Source organism: Vulpes vulpes, chromosome 13 (genome assembly GCF_048418805.1).
Source record: "Vulpes vulpes isolate BD-2025 chromosome 13, VulVul3, whole genome shotgun sequence".
Taxonomy (NCBI): Eukaryota; Metazoa; Chordata; class Mammalia; order Carnivora; family Canidae; genus Vulpes; species Vulpes vulpes.
In genome coordinates, this window is record NC_132792.1 from 102,421,423 (window position 1) to 102,442,847 (window position 21,425).

Genomic DNA, 21,425 nt, shown 5'->3' on the forward strand with positions numbered 1-21,425 from the left:
TCTGGCTGGTTGGAGAACGAGAGGGTAGATTTGGGTAGAGATGAGATGAGAAGAGAGTTCAAATTCCCTCTATTCTAGACTACCTCCATCCCACTATTCTTTCAAGTTCCCTACAATGCAAACCAAAATATATAAAATAGAACTAGGAGGAGGGTTCAAATGGCAGTGTAGGAAGATGCTGATCTCACCTCCTCCCACAGGCACAACAAATCTATAACTATATATGAAATAATTCCCTGTGAAGGGGACCTAGAAATTAGGTCAACTGAGCTTCCACAAAAAGGGACAGCAACAGATAGGTAGAAGAGAACAACAGTAGTAAAATCAACCATTTCTATAATAATTAGTTAAAGAAGGCACAAAATTAGACATATAAATATCACATCAAAAACATTAAACATAAGGGGCAGGGTCAAAAATGTAATGCTTTTAGAAAGCATTCAAACTTAAGTGACCACCAAGTTAAAATAAATGGCTATATGCATAGATTGTTATATATGAACTTCATCGTAACCACAAACCAAAAATGTAATAGATGCACAAAAAATAAAGTGAAGCTTTTGCACAGCAAAAGATACAGTCAGCAAAACTAAAAGACAACCTACAGAATGGGAGAAGATATTTGCAAATGACGTGTCAGATAAAGAGCTAGTTTCCAAGATCTATAAAGAACTTATTAAACTCAGCAGCAAAGAAACAAACATCCAAAAAAAAAAAAAAAAGACATGAACAGAAATCTCACAGAGGAAGACATAGACATGGCCAACAAGCACATGAGAAAATGCTCCGCATCACTTGCCATCAGGGAAATACAAATCAAAACCACAGTGAGATACCACCTCACACCAGTGAGAATGGGGAAAATTAACAAGGCAGGAAACCACAAATGTTGGAGAGGATGTGGAGAAAGGGGAACCCTCTTGCACTGTTGGTGGGAATGTGAACTGGTGCAGCCACTCTGGAAAACTGTGGAGGTTCCTCAAAGAGTTAAAAATAGATCTGCCCTATGACCCAGCAATTGCACTGCTGGGGATTTACCCCAAAGATACAGATGCATTGAAACGCCAGAACACCTGCACCCCGATGTTTATAGCAGCAATGTCCACAATAGCCAAACTGTGGAAGGCGCCTCAGTGTCCATCAAAAGTTGAATGGATAAAGATGTGGTTTATGTATACAATGGAATATTACTCAGCCATTGGAAACGACAAATACCCACCATTTGCTTCGACATGGATGAACCTGGAGGTTATTATGTTGAGTGAAATAAGTCAATGGGAGAAGGACAAACATTATATGGTCTCATCCATTTGGGGAATATAAAAAATAGTGAAAGGGAATAAAGGGGAAAGGAGAAAAAAATGAGTGGGAAATATCAGGGAAGGAGACAGAACATGAGAGACTCCTAACTCTGGGAAACGAACTAGGAGTGGTGGAAGGGGAGGTGGGCGGGGGTTGGTGGTGACTGGGTGGCGGGCACTGAGGGGGGGCACTTGATGGGATGAGCACTGGGTGTTATTCTATATGTTGGCAAAATTGAACACCAATAAAAAATAAATTTATTAAAAAAATAAAGTGAAAGGAATCCAAATAACACTAAATAATAATAATAATAACACTTGCTCTCACAAGAGAGCAAGAAAAGTAGAAAGGAACAAAGAACTACAAAAACAATGAGAAAACAATGAATAAAATGGCGATAAATACATACCTATCAATAATTACTTTAAATGTAAATAGACTAAATGCTCCAATCCAAAGACATAGAATGGCTAAATGGATAAAAAATACCAAGACCTACCTATATGCTGCCTACAAGTGACTCACTTCAGATCTAAAGACACACAGACTGAAAGTGAAGAGATAGAAAAACATATTCCATGTAAATGGAAGAAGAAAGAAGGCTAGGGTACTTATACCAATAAAAATACTTTAAAACAAATGGTGTAACAAGAGACAAGAGCATCACATAATGATAAACCGGTTGATTCGACAAGAAGATATACCACTTGTAAATATTTATGCACCCAACCTAAATATATAACGCAAATATTATCAGACACAAAGGGAGAAACTGACAGTAATTCAATAATTGTAGGGGACTTTAACACCCCAGTTACATCAATGGATAGAGATATCTAGACCCAAAATTAGTAAGGAAACATTGACCTTGAATGACACATTAGATCAGATGGGCTTAATAGATTTTTACAGATCATTCTATCCAGAAACAGTAGAATACACATTCTTCTCAAGTGCACATGGTACATTCTCCAGGGTAGCTCACATGTTAGGCCACAAAACAATTCTCAGTAAATTTAAGGTTGAAATCATATCAGGAATTTTTTTCTGACCACAGTGGGATGGAACTAGAAATCAACTGCAAGAAAACTGGGAAAAAATGCAAACACAGAGACTAAAACATGTTACTAAACAACCATTGGGCCAATGAAGAAATCAAAGAGGAAATCAAAAGAAAATGAAAACACATTGTTCCAAAATCTATGAGATGAGATGCAACAAAAGCAGTTCTAAGAGCAAATTTTATAACAATAGAGACCCATTTTAAGAAACGAGAAATTTCAAATAGACAATTTAACCATGTACCTAAGGGAAGCAGAAAAAGAGGGGCACCTGGGTGGCTCAGTTGGATAAGCATCTAACTCTTGATTTCCACTCAGCTCATGATCTCAGGGTCATGAGATTGAGCCTCATGGCAGGCTCCGAGCTGGGCATGGAGTTAGCTTGATATTCTCTCTCTCCGTCTGCCCCCTCCTCAAATAAATAAATAAATCTTAAAAAAAAAAAAAAAAGAGCTAGATAAAGAACAGGGCCCAAAGTTAATAGAAGGAAGGAAATAATAAATATCAGAGCAGAAACCAATGAAATAGAGATTTAAAAAAAAAATAGAAAAGAAACTAAAAGCTGATTCTTTGAAAAGATAAAATTCTTAAAAGTTTCAGCCAGACTCATCAAGAAAAATAGAAAAAGGGCTCAAATAGAATCAGAAATGAAAGAGAAGTTAAGGGGATCCCTGGGTGGCTCAGCGGTTTAGCGCCTGCCTTTGGCCCAGGGTGCGATCCTGGAGTCCCGGGATCGAGTCCTGCATCGGGCTCCCAGCATGGAGCCTGCTTCTCCCTCCTCCTGTGTCTCTGCCTCTCTCTCTCTATGTCTATCATAAATAAATAAATAAATAAATAAATAAATAAATAAATAAATCTTAAAAAAAAAAGAGAAGTTAAAACCAATACCACAGAAATACAAATCATCATGAGACTACTATGAACAATTCATATGCCAACAAATTGACAACCTAGGAGAAATGGATAAATTCCTGGAAACATACAGTCTTCCAAGACAACGTAAATTGGTACAGCCACTATGGAAAACAGTATGGAGTTTCCTCAAAAAATTAAAAATAGAATTACCATATAATCCTTCAATTCCTCTTCTAGGTATTTATCCAAGAATACGTAGGCACCCCTGTGTTCATTGCAAGCCAAGGTATGGAGGCAACCTAAATATCCATCAATAAATGGATGTGGCGTGTGTGTATGCTTGTGTGTAATGAAATATTACTCAGCCACAAAAAAAGAATGAAATCTTGCCATTTGCAACAACGTGGGTGGACCTAGAGGATATAATGCTAAGTGAAATAAGTTAGACAGATAAAGACAAATACCATACAGTCTCCTTTATATGTGGAATCTAAAAAACAAAACAGAAGCACCTCTTAGATATAGACAAAGACTGATGGTTGCCAGAGGGGGCTGGGAGGTTAGATGAAATAGGCAAAGGGGATTAAGAGATACAATCTCCCAGTTATAAAATATATAAGACTATGTTGTACATAGAGAATATAGTCAATAATATTATAACAACTTGTATGAGAGCTCCTTACTGTCTAGATTTGTGACCATTTCATAATATATATAAATATCAAAAAACTGTGTTGTACACCTGAAACTAATGCAATATTATATATCCATTCTTCAATGAAAAATAAATTAGTTAAAAACTTAAAAATATCACATTAAATTAAATTGCTCTTACCCACTCTCTCAGAGATCTACTCTCCTTAGACCCCAAAAGTGCTAGCTGAGAAATTGGACAAGACATCCAGGTCAATCATCATATTTTAATACTGTTAATCATCTCTCCTTTCAAATATCTCCTTCCTTTGCTTCCATAATACTCTACTAGGAGTTCTTTTACTTCTAGGAAGCTACAAGAGTTCTCATCTCCTTTTTCTGATCTAGCACAGTAGGGGCCTATGCTGTACACACATCACCGGGAGACATACTGGATATGAGTGGGAGGCAGAGGCAGTACAAGTGGTTGGTGACAGCTGTGGCTGGGAGAGTGCTGCCTTTAGGACAGAGTAAGTGTAACCCCTGCCTCCCTTTGAGCCACAGCACCCTACTCTTAATCGTCTAATATCTCTCCCCAGGATCCAAGCCTAACATGTCTACAAGCTGTGCTTTGAGAATTGCATACCTCTAGCCATTCGGACTTAGAACTTCAATATCCTCTGACCCCTTCCCCTGTCCTCCCCACACAGGACATTGCCAGTGATTAGTTGTGTCCTCATAGACCTCCTTCACCCGTGTATCCTTGTGCCGTTACCCTGTGCTGGTCCTCATTCCATCTCCTCTGGCTTATTACTTTAATGTTCAAACCATCACCTGCCTTTCATCATACACAATATTGCAGAAAACTTTCCTGGAGCTCTAGTGTTAGAGCATCCCTGATCAGAAGCTGTCAGAATCTTAGCACAACTTTTTGTCCTTTTTTCTTCCTTGCCACCATAACATAGTCTAGATACTAAACTGCCAAACTTCTTGTTCATTGCCTTCAATGTCCATGTTCTGGCACATGATGCCTTTGATATGGGTCATTTCCTTCTGTTTCCAATCTGCACAGAGATTCTTCTCCCTCTCAAGGCCAGAGAAGGCCTAGTGCCACTTCCTGCCCTAAATCTCTCCTGATTACCCTAGCAGAAAGTGATTTCTGTCTTTTCTGAACTGCCCAGGTCCCCAGAGCTGTTTTTGCAGCTGTCATTCCCACAATTAAATTTTTCTACCTTACGTTATAGTAATTTATATACTCTTTATATCTTCTACTAACCTAAGCTTCGGAGCAGGATCTACATGACCCTTGTCTATATACTAGCTAATTGTCTGGGACACAGAAGTATTCTTTAAAAACCCAAGAGTCAAAGTTCTTCCTATGTTTGGGAAAGCTGGAATAATAACCTGAATTTCATTTGTTTAAAATAAATATTTACTGTCCAGTTAGTCATTAGTCTGGCCTGAATGTCTAGATAATTGATTTAGTTTCATTACAAGTTTAGAATTATTTTTAAAAAGGGAAGAAAAGAGAAAGTGGAAATGCAAGTTAAGATTTCCCTAATTTCACAGATAATAATCCTCCAAAAAGATTCGTACAACTTTCCAAAGCTTGATTTTCACTTTTTTAAATTTTGCCTCCACTTATTTGAGGCAAATTGAAAATGCCTACTTTCCACTTTGAACCTTGGAGTCAACTGTTGCCTTACTGACAGACCAGTGCCATCCAATGGTGAAAAGGGACAACCTGAAGCTCTTGGTTTTCTTAAACTTCTGAGGAGAGTGGGTGGGAATCTGATTTTCTTCATTTTTTTAGTATAATTTGCAGGACTATATTGCAGGAAAAGGTGGAAGCAACCTGTAATTTTTGTCTATCAAATTATTGAGATGCATTATTATTTACTAATATTTTGCCTGATTCCAAAAGCAGCACTCATAGCAGTTGTAGAAAACACATATCAATAAAATGGCAAAATATTTCAAAAATAATAAATGTTCAGCATCAGTAAAACTTAAATTACAAAAAGTGTAAAGTAGGGGAAAACCCTGTTTCAAGTAATCCTATTATATTGGTTATTACTTCTAAAATGACAAATCTTGTGATAGAAATCATTCAGTTACTGAATTTCTTAAATTAGAACTTGTTGTTTCACACATCTTTGTAATTGAGGATTTATTATCTAGTTTATGAATTATCCAAGCTCTCTTATTCCTTTTCTTTTACTGCTCTGCTTTTATACAGTAGTTTTCAAAAGTATGATCCCAGACCTGCAGCATCAGCATAACCAGGAAACTTGTTAGAATACAAATTCTTATGCCCCCTGACTCCCAGACTGGAAACTGGTGGAGCCCAGCAGTCTGTGTTTTAATAAGGTGATTCTGATGCCACTCGAGCTTGAGAAGCACTGCTAACATCCCTATTAGTAAATAGTCAGGAAGAGAAAAGATTAAATATTTTAAAAGGTTATATTTGATCACTTGTTAGCAATTCTGACTTCTTAAAAAATATTTTAAGGGCCAGGGTACATGGGTGCCTCAGTCAGTTAAGCGTCCAACTCTAATCTCAGCTAGAGTCTTGATCTTTTATTTATATATATATTTAAAGGCCAAAGAAATTTACACTAAATAAAATAACATTGATTTTTCTGGACCTTCATTTTATTTGTCTGTATTAAGGAAGAAATAGCTATCTATGATTACACAAAACTCAGCTTGAAATAAGAACTTACAATGTGATCTAACAACTCAAGGGTAGTATAGCATTGCCAAATCCATGTTTTAAAATTTTTTGAGGCATTAAATGTTGCCAAAGAAAATATCTTCCTCTTTAAAGGTAGCTTCAATATGACTCACTCTAAACCCTATTAATTACATTAAGATTAGCCCAAACATTGGAAAACCAGGTGAAAGGTTATGACAAATGATAGAATTTATTACTTCCAGACTTAAAGTATGTAGCTTTACTATCTAAAATTCAAATTCAGCATTGAAAAGTTAAGTTCAAAATACTGCTATTCTTGGCTATTGAGGTTTTTATAAGTACCAAATGTGAAAACAGATATAATTGTATATTTAAGTTAGTTTGTGAGTAAAAGCACTTTAGGAATTGTACTTATGTACGGGTCATAATATGGATAAAATATCATCAAATATATATTACATAAATTTTCAAGCTGGGATTTTCAAAATAAGTTATAATGTTTAGCCATAAAAAAAAGAAATTTTATAAAGACTACCTCTCCTCCCTTAAGAAAAAAAAATTAGAAAAAGAATATTAAGAGAAAGAATATGATAGGTGAAATTCTAACCTAAATCTAACCGGCATCAGGTTGTTCAGAGAAGCTCTCCAAAATCACTGGCCCACTCTTACTGCACTGCATTACTTGAACTCTTCTGAATGTATACGTTTCTGCCATTACAGAGCTTCTTCCACGACTTTCTTGGGGCTACATTGGCTACGATGAACTAGACCTCTAGCTCTAGTTTATACAAATAGAAAAGTCAGGATATATGATCCATGGAAATAAACAAGTGGCATCCATGGCCCTTACCTCATTTTTATCTCTGGATTATTTTAGCCAAAGCTAAAAACACTTTAGGAATGGATTGGGAATAAACCAAGGATCCTTAGGGCAGTTTCTGATTTTGCCTTCCACACAGTAAAATGGAGAAACAAAGAATTTTAAAACATTCTGCTTCTTTGGAAGGGTGGGTGAGAAAAGGAAATAACAGAGGTATTTCTGGGATTATCCCAGGGTGGGCATGAGTATAAAGAACAACAGCGGGTGCGTGCTAGATCATCTATATTTGAGTCCTAAAGAATGCCTATTGACCACACTACTGACCTCTGTAAAGTTAATTCTGGCTGAGTGGAAATAGTAAGCCATTAGTATGCCTCAAAGTTGAAACAGTTTTTAGACTACTTTATATCCCTCCACATTTCATTTGCAATAAGATATTTATAAGTCTGAGTTATTAAAGTTTAAGGGATCACCTCACCATGGACTTAGAAACATGAGAGAAAGCTTCAAGATTATCTACTCCAGATCAAAAACATATCAGTCAGGAGGAGCTGTCATCCAGTGACTCATAAGTTCTCCTGGATTCTGCTTATTAAATCATCAAGGTGACTTCAGAACAGGAAATCTTTGCTAAAAGTGCTGACCTTGAGAACAAACAGTACATTGATTGGTAGTATTTTTGCAGTGATGTTTGACTTTCCCTAATGCCTCTGCCAAAAGAAAAATTATTTTCTTGCCAGTTACCAGGAAGGCCAGTTTTGACAAGATGCATAGGATTCAATGGTAAAAATGAAAACTTGCTTTTTTTAACTTCAGTAAATTGGAAAGCTTTTAAAGGATTTTTCTGTTTCGTCTAAAAACACTACTTTTGGGGTAGAGAGACTAGAAGTTTATTTTTCCTTGTCAGTCTTAAAGGCATATTGCACATGACACTTTTCTCTCACCAAGTTCCTATGAGGAAAAAAAGCCATAGATTTCAGTCGGGAGAAACTAATAGCTCACCTTGTCCAGACATTCTTCCAATATTTGAAACCCTTTTACAACATCCCCACAGGATGTCACTCATACTTACAGAGCTAATATGTTTGAAGGGAAGTGGGAAGGAGTGGGAATGGAAGACAGAAGTCAGAGTCCGTTATTCCACTTACATTGTCTGCAACATGCTCCAATTTGGAAGTTTAAATAAATCCATGGTCCTCTGAAATTCGTATGACTTTCTTGACTCTAGTTATTATGGTAGCTTCCAATCAAAGATACACATCTAAGTCAGGGTTTCTCAACCTCAGCACTTTGTCCTTTGAAGCTAGATAATGCTTTGTTGTGGGAGGCTGTCCTGTGCATATAGAATGTTTAGCTACATCTCTGGTCTCTACCCACTAAATACCAGTAGCACCTCACCCCAGTTTGACAACCTCCCTGCCCTCCACACAGGTTTCAAAACCAAAAATGTCTCTAAATGTTACCAAATATCCCAACGGGCCCAAGGTTGGAGAAGGAAGTTGTACATGAAATCTCCCCCATGTAAATTAAATATAAATTAAGAAAGTACTCTGTGAGAACAGAGTCACAAGGAATCATCCAGATTATTTTCTTGGAGTAAGTAGAAAGGAATAGTTAAGATCTTAACTATTTCTATAATCAAATAAACAAATAGTTCCACAGTTGTTAAAATGTTTGTACAGTTCTCTTGGGGTTTTTTGTACAAGTGTGGAGCACATATTTGGTCCATCATACTTGAAGTGTCTGAGAACGGGCCACTGCCGTAGGTGTTATAAAAATGCAGATAGCACAGATATTTGTAGAGCTAGACCATGATACCCTTGGCTTTAAGAAGTACATCAATTTTTATAACTTTTTAGTGTAACACATGGAAAAGTGTGCATATCACAAGTGTACTAATTGCTGAATTTTCATAAACTGAACACAGCATGTGACTAGCAACCAGATCAAGAAACAAGATTACCAGCACCCCCCCAAAGCCTTGACATCATATCCACTGACTCACTCTCTTACAGCACCAACCTTGATCTCTGATACCATTTCCACCTCATGCCTGGCTGTTTCTTTCCTTTGCAGGAAAGTCTGCCTGATTTGCTCCCCCATTCCATTCCAGTCTCTATGAAGATAAAACCTCTTCTGAGAGCTTCTTCACAGTCCTAAACCACTCTCCACCACCCTGTCCCTGCTTTAATTTTCTTTTCAGCTATCACAACCTATTTTTGTCTCTCTCTCCAACGCATAAGAATCCAAGAGGATAAGAATTCTATTAGCCTATTGCAGGAGCTCAGGAAGTTGAAGGCATAAATGAATCCAAATTTCAGAAATCTTTAGATGAGGAAAATGCAAGTTATAGAATTACAGAAATACTCTGCCTCTCTCATGAATAAATAAATAAAATCTTAAAAAAAAAGAATTAAGGAAATACCATTATAGTTCTATTGAGTGCCTGCTATGTGCCAGTCACGGCAATAATTACAGTTAGGTATTATTTCTTTTAATATGCACTGTAACCCTGCAACCTGGGTATATCATGTTGCTTTCCGATTCAAGTAACAAAACCCAACTGAAAGTAGATTAAACAAAAAGAATATTTAATATCTCAAAGAAAATGGTCCAGAGATGGGGCAGTTTCAGTTTTGAACAATTTTGTACCTCAAAGATGTTATGGTTTCAGTTTGGTTTCTCTGTCATTTTATTAGCTCTCTCCATGTGGTCACAGATGGCTCCACTCCAAATGTCATGAGATTGCTCAACAATCTCCAGAAGCAGGCAAAAAGAGAGAATGTTCATATACTTCTTCCTATCGATGAATAAAGTCTTCTTTCAGACTCTCTATAGATATCTCATTGGCCAAAATTTTATTATACATTGTTATAGGTTGAATGCTTGTCTCCCCTTTCCACCCCGCCCAGATTCTCATGTTGATGCCCTAACTCCCAAGGTGATGGGACTAGTGCCCTTATAAGAAGAGACCAGAGAGCTCAAGTACAAGCTGTTCTCCTTGTGTGAGGACATAGCAGGGAGGCTGCTGTCTGCAAGCCAAAAGGGAACCCTCTTGGAGTTCCCAGCCTGCATTACTATAAGATACAAATTTCTGTTGTTTAAGCCACCCAATCTATATATGGCAACCTTAGCTGACTAATACACACATTTATGCCTAAACTAGTAACCATCAAAGTGAATGAGACTGTGATGCTGGTATATACCAATCATTACTCAGCTCCATCAGCTAGGCAGGGTCTACTCGCTATCTGAACAAAATGGGGTTCTGTTCTCTAAAATGAGAGAAATGGCAATTAGCTATACAATTGAATATGTGTGCCACAGATATATTATGTTACAGATAAGGAAAAAATTAAAGCAGTTTATTGAGCAGAATCAGGATTTTAATCTAGGTAAGACTATTTCCAAAGTCATGCACTTTCCACCAGGTGATACTCCTTCTCAAAGATAATCAAAACAGAGTCTCTTTTGTAATAACAAATTTAAGAAAAGCTGTATCTTTGTGCTTACCCTGAAAAAAGTGGCAGAGGAGACTGGGAACAATGTTGTAGTGTATGTGCTGCATGTATATCCAGATCTTGGCTTCTTAATACCATCCTCCAATATTAGAAATCAGGACTTCTTGGAGAAATGGCTCATTATAAAGCTGGGATGGGAGAAGTATAAGATGACCCTGGAGCATCTCGTTATGCTAGACAATAAGGAGGAGCTCAAAAAACAAAAATGGGAACATAGGAACAGAATCTAACCTGAAAGATCTTCCAGTGCTCAAAGCTGGAACTATTGGAACAAAATTAATAAAATAGTATTGGTTTTTAACCCACAGAATAAAATAAATATGCATGAGTCCATACTGATGTAAATGATTAAATAAATAAAGACATGAGGGAAGAAGAGATGAAGCTTTTTTGCCAAAGAATTCCAAGTAATATGCATACATGCTTCTGTCATAGGAAATGAGGTTTAATCTGTCTCCTCCCCCAGTCCCTAACTCAAGGGAGAGCTAGACTTCGTGACTCTCTTGTGGAGAATAGAGTAGGGAAAGGGAAAAGTAGTAACTTTACAGTGGAGAAACCTGCAAAGGATACCTTAATCAATAATGTCATATGGATATCATTTTCCTCTAATATAATATGAAAAGGCATTTACCTCTGATATAATATGAAAAGTGCCCTTTCCATATCATGAAAAGGGCACTTCAGAGCTCCGTGGCATTCTTTCCAAAAACATATAACCCTGGTGTAATCATGAAATAAACCAACAGATAAAACCAAACTGAAGAACATTTTACAGGATACTTGACCAATATTAAAACTGTCAGGATCATAAACAAGGATAGACTGAAAAACAATCAGACCAGAGAAGATATTCTAGATCCAGTCTGGATCCTAGATGGATGCTGGAACAGAAAAAGGACATTAATGGAAAAAATGATAAAATCTGAATAAAGTCTGAATTTAGCTAACTCTGTATTATATAAATATATCATTATCTTAATTTTGCCAAGTGTACAATAGTTATTTAAGATGTCACTGTGGGAAATAGGTAATGGAACTCTGCACTACCTTTGCAGCATTTTTTTAAAAATTTTTATTTACTTATGATAGTCACAGAGAGAGAGAGAGAGGCAGAGACACAGGCAGGGGGAGAAGCAGGCTCCATGCACCGGGAGCCCGATGTGGGATTCGATCCCGGGTCTCCAGGATCGCGCCCTGGGCCAAAGGCAGGCGCCAAACCACTGTGCCACCCAGGGATCCCCTTTGCAGCATTTATATAAATCTAAAGTTATTCCTAAATTTCAAAAAATCTTTTTTTAAATTTTTTTACAGTTGTCAGGGGGATTTGGGGTTTGTTTGTTTATTTTTTAAGTAAGCACCATACCCAGTGTGGAGCCCAACGTGGGGCTCGAGCTGACGACCCTGAGATAAGACCTGAGCTAAGATCAGGAGTTGGGCACTTAACCTACTGAGCCAGCTAGGTACTCCTAAAAAAAATCTATTTTTAAAGAAAATGTGTGCTAGATCATTGAAACTAGGTGTTCTTTTGTGGGTGTTCATTGTACTACTCACTCTACTTTTGAATACATTTGTAGTTAAAATTTTTTAATGTTAAATTCATGAAATACAAGATTCTCTGCTTTCAAGATATTAGTAATCAAGAATGACAAAGTTTCCATGTTAAGTACTGAGACAGTAATGAATAAGGTGAACTTCATTGTCTTTAACCCTAAATGAACAACTGATATTCCTATCACATTCTACAACCTTGCTATTTAAGAACCGGCAATGTCAGCATCACCCAAGAGCTGTTTAGGAAAGCAGAGTATAAGGCAAAACTGCACAGCTACTGAATTGAAATCTTTATTTTAACAAAATCCAAATGAGCAAAATGCACATTTAAGTTTAAGAAGCACTGTTTGTAACTATATGATTGCGTTTCTAACAAATAACATCTAGAAAGGACATTCCAGGAAAAAAGATCAATGGAGATACTCCTGTGAGGAATTTGCATTTGAACAGGGAGCTATAAATTGCCTCCTTTTATTTATGTACTAATGAAACATGGTATTTAATCAGGATGATAACATTTAATAAAATATCATGTAGGGACGCCTGGGTGGCTCAGAGGTTGAGCATCTGCCTTTGGCTCAGGGCATGATCCCACGGTCCTGGGATCGAGTCCCACATCGGGCTCCCTGCATGCACCCTGCTTCTCCCTCTGCCTGTGTCTCTGTGTCTCTCATGAATAAATAAAATAAAATTTTTAAGATTGTATAATTATTATACCTTTTTTCCTAGGCCAAGTAAGATTTTAGGGAAGAATGAAAGTGGTAAATATTCGATCTAGCCAATTCCTCAATATGGCCAGTACAAGGTAAAGAAATGGTTAGGCAAGAAATATATTACTTAATTATACTTAATATATTATGAGTATTTATCCTGATGGTGTGACACTGAGGAATGTTGGATCTAGTTACTACTTTTTCCTTTCAAAAATTCCCATTAGAGAGACATTCAGAGAGAAATAATCCTTTCATCATTGCTTTCACTTTTTTTTTATACCATGCCATCTTTGAAAATACATGAATTTGGGGAGCACAACTTTGAAGATATCTCTGGCTTTTTTAGCCAATAATAGGATGAACTGCGAAAGAAATAATGTATCTGTCCATACAATAGATAATTAACCACGGTCATTTGTCTGCCCCAGAGAGGCTCAGACTAAAGACTGAACATCACACCCACTATCCTTGAGTTTCTCCTTGCAGGTGTAGAGATAAGAACATGTACAAGATAGAGGAAAGAGTAAGGTGAAGAATCCACATGTAGAACACACCCTGCAAGAAGTCTTCAAAGAGATATGAATAAGTGAAAGAGACTTAGAAATTTCAGAGAAAGCCTTATTTTCCATGATTTATCAACAAGGGCTTCTTAGAACTTGGGATGTTGATAAAAGGCAAACAAGACTGAGAAAATCTAAATTTAAGGTGAATTATAATGAATTAATACACAAATGGAAGGTGGGAAAATGAAGGCAATAAATATAGACAATTTCAGTTTAGAATCATAGTAAAATAAAAAATATGTAACAGATTAAATGTTAGCAGAAACAGGAGAAAGGTTTGCTTGTTTTTAAGGTAAGGATGATCTTAAATGTATTTGGTTAGCCAGTGGGAAGGAAATAAACATGTTTAATTAGCCAGTGGTGAGTGAAGATAAAAGGTCAGTGGAAGGAACAAAGTTCTTGAGAAGGTAAACGTAGGACAATAAATAGAAAGATGAAGATAAAGCGTACAGATGATGGTTAACTTTGGAAGGGAATCAGGACACCTCTGTCTTGCAGAAGGCAGGGAAGGAGAGGAGGATCGAAGATACAATCTCAGATAAAAAGTAGGGTAATCTAAGAGTAGTGGGTTCGGAGGTGTGGTCCGTGTGATTGGGATAGTCTCCTAAGTGTGGAATGGTTTGATAGGGCTACTATACAAAGATAAGACAACTCTATAATTTATGGTCTGAATGAGCACACTTTTTTGCAAATGAACAGATTATAACAGATAGGATGCTGTGGCTGCACAGCAGGTGTCATCCAGATTCTCCTAGGCAAAAATAAACAACGTGGTCACCCTAGGAAAGGAGCCACTCCCTTGTGGAGGGAGCAGCTATTAGAATAGATATGATAGGTTCATTCAGCCTCTATGGCCCTGGGTAGCAGTGTTGCCAGTACAGGGTCAGAATCAAAGAGAGTAATAGGCTTACAGACTTAGGGAAAAAGTGAGGCAGGAATATTAGAAAGTCAAGAGAATGAGGGGTCCTGGAGCCACTGTCTTTAGAATGGCTGGCAATAATCTACTAGCTTTGTCTAATAGGGAGTCGTCTACAATATTGGAAGTGTTCTCAAGCCACTTGCCTTATGTGGATAGTGAGCAAATGAATTATTAATTTAAAATAATTTAAGTGTAAATAGCCACATGTGGCTACCATGTTAGAAAGAACAGGTTTAGGGGCGCTTGGGTGGCTGAGTTGGCTAAGCATCTGACTTGGGCTGAAGTCATGATCTCGGAGTCCTGGGTCAGGCCTCACAACAGGGTCCGCACTCAGCAGGCAGAGCATCTGTTTCTGCCTCTCCCTCTGCCCCTCCCTCTGCTCTTGCTCTCTGTCTTTCTCTCAAATAAATAAATAAAATCTTTAAAAAAAAAAAAGAAGGAAAGAAAGAAGGAAGAAAGAAAGAAAGAAAGAAAGAAAGAAAGAAAGAAAGAAAGAAAGAAAGAAAGAAAGAAAAGAAAGAAAGAAAAGAAAGAAAGAAGACTGGTCTAGATTAAGCCAAGGGAAAGTGAAACGAAGCGATTAATGCACTGTAAAGAAAGGGCAGCAAAAGTCAAAGACCAGGATAGGATTATATTGTGCAGTTTGTGTGTTTGTTTGTTTGTTTGATTATTTATTTATTTATTTTATTTGTTTTAGAGAGCACACAGGGTGGAGGAGGGGCAGAGAGAGGGAGAAAGAGAATCTTAAGCAGGCTCCACGCTCAGCCGGGGTGGGGCTGGATCTTACAATTGTGGAATCATGACCTGAGCCAAAATCAAGAGTCAGCCACTTAACCCACTGAGCCACCCAGGCGCCCCCTATTATGCAGATTTTAGAGTAAGCATAACTGTATTTAGTTCTGTGTGATGATGAAGCCCAAAGTGTGACAGTCTTTGATAAGAACCAAAGAAAAGAGTTGGTGGGACTTATGTGTAATGTCTAAATATCAGTAGTTGTGTGGGTGGCCCTGGGAATTATGGGAGTTAGCAGAGTCAGGGATGAAGGGTGCATTTCACATCAAAGCCTTGAGGAAAGTTATGTGGGTCCCTGAGAACATGAGATGGAGAGTTTTTGTTTTTCAGATATTAGTTGTGTTCTGAATTACCTGGAGGAGACAGTGTGAATCCAGGAGAATGTAGATTCCTGTCTCTGGGCCTGGTCATGATGGGAAAAAGGGGAAAATTTAAATTTGCTTATTTTTGAGAAAAGAGGATAATAGTAATGGTTGTGTTTTTGCTTTTGTTTTTTTAAGATTTTTTAAATTTATTCATGAGAGACACAGAGAGAGAGAGAGAGACTCAGGCAGAGGGAGAAGCAGGCTCCACACAGGGAGCCTGACATGGGACTCGATCCCGGGTCTCCAGGATCACACCCTGGGCTGAAGGCAGTGCTAAACCGCTGAGCCACCCAGGCTGCCCTTTTTTTTTTTTTTTTAAGATTTTATTTATTTATTCAAGTAATGGTGGTGGTTAACGGTTTTTTTAATGTCTATACTATTTTAGGTGGCAAGTTATTAACAAGTATTTAAACTGAATTGAGTGATAAATTATATTAAACAACAAATAAATAATTTTATTTTCCAGATCTGCTTTTACTTTGGAAATGGACTCCATTTGGAGGTAAGGAATCAAGGGGATTATTTCTGTCTTTTGGACTCAGAGGCTTAATTTCATGGATGGCATTTTGACTATGCCTTCCCAGATTAAAAATGCACATTCCCTTAGACCTAGCCATTCCCACTCAGCCAAGTGCATAGAGCATAAATCCAGAAATGTTCAATGCAGCATTTTGTGACAATCTAAATGTTCATTGATAGAGTGATAAAACAATTTATGGTACATGAAGAATGTCCCTGATGAGGTAGTGAGTGAAAAATCAAGGGGCAGAATAAGATGTATAGGATAATTCTATTTTTATAGGAAAAAGAGCTTTAAACATGTGTATGAACAAAAGACAAGATCATTAAGCAGTTAACAGTGAAGACTCTGAAGTACAAGACAAAAAGTAGAATAAAGTTTTATATTTTACGTTATAAACTATAATGTTATTTTGCTGTTTTGTTGTATAATTTAATTTTTTAAGTTCTAGAAATATTTTTCAATTAGAAAAAAAATCAGTGACCTAGTGATAACCAGTATTATGAAAAAATACATGTTATATAGAGCAACAAAATAAGTAAGATGATAAACCTAGCACAATAATCATTTCTGATCTTGGTATACTAGGTCAACTGTATTGAAGTTTTCCTTGCATAAAATGTTTATCTATTAAAGCCCAACTGAAAATATATAGAATAAATCTTTCTACTTGAGGTTCTAAAAACAAAAGATGGACAATTTAATCCTTTACCTCATCCTTTAAACAATAAATCCGGGATCCCTGGGTGGCTCAGTGGTTTGGCGCCTGCCTTTGGCCCGGGGTGCGATCCTGGGGTACCGGGATCGAGTCCCACGTCGGGCTCCCGGCGTGGAGCCTGCTTCTCCCTCCTCCTGTGTCTCTGCCTCTCTCTCTCTCTGTGTCTATCATGAATAAATAAATAGATAAAAATCTTAAAAAAAAACCCAATAAATCCATTAACTGACAGTTTCACTAGGTTTTAGTTAAATTGATACCACAAGTTAGTTACTAAGATTTAGTTTTAAAACATTTAATAAAAAAAAAAATAAAAATAAAAATAAAACATTTAATAATTCATTTTTAACCTACATATCACTACAGAAAAATGAAACTTCATTTTTGGTAAGAAAATAATTTTTTACATGCTGTGTTATTTTTTAATTTGCCAATTTGTATGGTCACTCTATTACCCTAGCCTGCTAAAGGAACAATCCACTGATCACAAGTCTTGAAAAGATCTGGTTGGCTTTATTCAATGATTAATGTATAGGGAAGCATCCAGTCTAGCAAATAGAATCTTTTTTTTTTTTTTTTTTTGCAAATAGAATCTTTAACAATTGATCAAAGCAAGAGGATTTAATAGACCAAAGCAAGAATAGGAAATTACCCTGAGTATTTGCTGATTGGTTAAAGCAGAGTCACTTTGGAACCGGGGCAGATAAGATAAGGTCCTGAGCAGGCAATGTCTGACTGCTTGACCTAGGCCTTCCTTTTCTGGGAGAGCCAAGCACAGAAATTTAGTTATGTTCCAATTTATTGATGCAGGGCTTGGCATAGTAGACTCCATCCTGAGTCTTCATCTGGAAACTTTAATAAGCCTTTGTAACTCTTCACTCTTGGAAGTCTTTTCTTACTGATAAACAAAACTATACTGTTCTGCTGGTTTAGAGACAATTTCTTGAATGCCTATGGAGTTTGTTAGAGTGTATGTATTTCCTCTTTGAAAATGACATCTGTTTAAAAATATGAAATCTGGGATGCCTGAGTGGCTCCCTGGTTGAGTGTCTGCCTTGGCTCAGGGTGTGATCCCAGTCCAGGGGTCAAGTCCCATACCAGGCTCCCCATGAGAGCCTGTCTCCCTCTGTCTATATCTCTGCCTCTCTCTGTGTGTCTCTCATGAATAAATAAAGTCTTTTAAAAAAATGAACTTTATACCTTAAGATTGGCATAACTATTTTTAAAGTTTTAATAAATTACAGATTACCATACTAATGTTTTAGGATACGTAATAATTTTTTGACAATATTTTATTGTTGTAGGTCTTAAACGCAAGAAATGGAAATACTCTGCTTCCTAAACCCAGACACTTAGTGCGGCAAAAGCGCGCCTGGATCACTGCCCCTGTGGCTCTTCGGGAAGGAGAGGATCTGTCCAAAAGGAATCCAATTGCCAAGGTACCTTCTACAGAGAAATAGGAAATACATGTATATTATTGAGATATAGTAGGAGAAGACTTTTATGTTCATTTTTAAATTTAAGGAAAATAATATAACATACTTAGTGAGTCTTTCCCAGTATTCTGTGTGTATTATATAATGCAGGGCCTTAATTCAACTAAGAGTTAGGGATCTAGCATCAGTTGAGTCTTTTGTTTAAGAGAGGGTTTTAACACTCAAAAGAGGATATCATACATAGGGGACCAAAGACTATTTTTCTTGATACCTCCCCTAGGTTCACTGACTGGTGCCCTATAAATTGGACTGACAAAAGATCCACGGGAGAACAACAAACAAGTTTATTAATGTGTGTATTGCCCCTATAACATATGGGAATATGCAGAGATGAATAACTCAAAGATTTGAGTAGAATTGGGGCTTATAAAGCATCTTAGCAAAGCAATAGTAAACTTTTAGAGAAGTGCCACGATGGAGGAAAAGGTCCTTGAATCTTGAGAGATGGTAGATTTCAGGAAGGCAAATATATGGGAAACCAGTGGTAGAAAAAGGCTAGTTAATACAGTTTGTTTTGTGGATGCCTGGTGCAATCTCTAAGGCTCTAAAGTTATCTCTGATGATTAAATTCTATCCTGCCTGATAGAGAAGGGAAGGAGAACGCCTTTACAAATTTATGTCCTGCTTTTAGACACATAAGGGAAGCACAGAGAACTTTTCTTAAATCTGCTTTTCAATTGCCTTCAGCTCAAAATAATCCTACCCCAAAGTCACATATTTGAGGATGGCATACCCTACCACCCTATATATAAAAAGTAATTTTCAAAGTGAAAAGAACTGGTATCTAATAGGGAGGATGACCATATATCCTTGGTTTATACCCATTGTCCTGGCCTAATAATTAATAACTCCCTTTCACCCTCAAAGTGTCCTATTTTTTGATAAATTTGATGGTAATCCGACTAGTATATACCTCAGACTTAGCATGTGCCAACCTGAGCCCTTGATTGTTCCCCTAAAGCTGTCCTCCATCAGTTCTACCCATTTCAGTCAATGGCACTATAATTCTATCCAGTTTTTCAAAAATGTAGCAGACACTATCAGTTTTACCTCCGGAATATATTCCAGATCTGCTCACTTCTCTCCTGTATCATCCAGGTCAACGTGATCTCTGGCCTGCCTTGTCTGCCTGCTTCACTCTTGCCATCCCTCACCCTGCCACAGTCCATTCTCCAGAGAGCAGCCAGAGTGATCTTTTAAAAAGACAAATCAAAGCATGTTCATCCCCTTAGTGAAATTATTCCAATGGTGTCCTGCTACAGTGGAAGGAATATTCTTTACTCTGACCTATAAGAGCTCTTAAACAAGACCTCCTCCCTAACATCAGCTCCTATCACACCCCATCTCCCACTTTGTACATCCCTAAGTCAACACAAACTCTTTCCAGCTCCTCACCCTTTGCCCTTGCTGCTCCCTGTGCCTAGAATCCCCTCTCCACAGATACTTGCAATATCTCATGGCATCAAGCTTCTGCCCAAGTGTCATCCCCCAAAAGAATTCCCTTTTCTGCCTCACCCCATCCCTTTACTCCTGTTTCAGCATGGTTATAGTGCATTCCACTGTGTGACATGCCATACATTGCTTACTTGTATGGCTCCTTTAGTAGAGTGTCAGCTCCCCGAGGGCTTCTATGAGGTCTGTTGAAGAAAATTAAGGAACCAATAGGGGGCCACAAAAACACATTTACTAATGAAGAATTACAGACATAAAATGAAATTGTTTATAGAAAAAAGATGACAACTACAAAAGACAGTAGAAATGGGTTAGATGCATGAATTTCCTCAGGCATTCCAACCAAGGAAGGTGCTTGACTTTTTTAATCCTTCTGTAGAAGGATGCCTTAGTCTTACTTTCCAAATGATCAAATGGATTTATAAAGGTGATTTTGACTCTCCAATTTTTATCTCATATGCTAACTATAAACTTTTTAAAAATTTTTTTAGAGAAAGGTTTGGTGGGGAGGGACAGAGATCAAGGAAGATCAAGGAAGAAGACAATCTCAAGCAGACTCCACGTCCATCACAGAGCCCGACATTGGGCTTTATCTCATGACCCTGAGATCATGTCTTGAGCTGGAATCAAGAGTCTGATGCTTAACTGACTAAGCCAGCCAGGTGCCCCTCCTCAGGTTGCTAAATTTAAAATCTGTCCTCCTAAAATATACCCCTAATGATATCTTTGTTTCATAGCAACCCTAAGAGGTAGGCAGTAAGTAGTTCTCTACTTTACAGATAGGAACACTGAGGCACAGAGTGGTTAAGTACCTCTTAGTAACCAGTAAGTGGCTGAGATAAGATTTGAATCCAGGTTGGCTAACATCAGCACATCTTCTCTTGAGTGTCCTCCCTACCCTCCCATTAAAAATATGTGTTACGGAGAGTTTAATGTGGGGCATTCTTCTGTTATTTTTATGTTAGATACATTCTGATGTGGCAGAAGAAAGAGGACTAAAGATTACATACAAATACACTGGAAAAGGGATCACAGAGCCACCTTTTGGTGTGTTTGTCTTTAATAAAGACACGGGAGAATTGAATGTTACCAGGATTCTTGATCGAGAAGAAACACCAAGTTTTCTGGTAAGAACAGTTTTACGTTAATTAGTTTGCAGTTCTTCTTTGGTAATAGTTATGATTGTTTTGTTTTTATATTGTGATAATTTAATTACCTTAGCTTACATTTAATCTATTATTTATGTCATGATTTCAGCTAATTGGTTATGCTTTGGATGAAAAAGGAAACAATCTCGAGAAACCATTAGAACTCCGCATTAAGGTTCTTGATATCAATGACAATGAGCCAGTGTTCACACAGGATGTCTTTGCTGGGTCTATTGAAGAACTGAGTGCAGCAGGTCAGAGTTGGTTAATTTTATGAATGAGTACCCCTAGTCATGTAAAC

At 37.4% G+C, this 21,425-nt stretch overlaps 1 protein-coding gene across 4 annotated transcripts in view; it reads left to right on the top strand.

Annotated features, from left to right (window-relative positions):
* The window catches only part of DSG2 (desmoglein 2), a 60,661-nt gene that overhangs the window by 19,003 nt on the left and 20,233 nt on the right, over positions 1–21,425 (top strand). For all 4 annotated transcript variants that reach the window (XM_072732127.1, XM_072732128.1, XM_072732130.1 and 1 more), the window contains 4 exons: positions 16,260–16,295; positions 18,333–18,467; positions 20,942–21,103; positions 21,234–21,378. In XM_072732127.1, the coding sequence (XP_072588228.1) occupies positions 16,260–16,295; positions 18,333–18,467; positions 20,942–21,103; positions 21,234–21,378 (478 nt within the window). The remainder of the gene's footprint in view (positions 1–16,259; positions 16,296–18,332; positions 18,468–20,941; positions 21,104–21,233; positions 21,379–21,425) is intronic.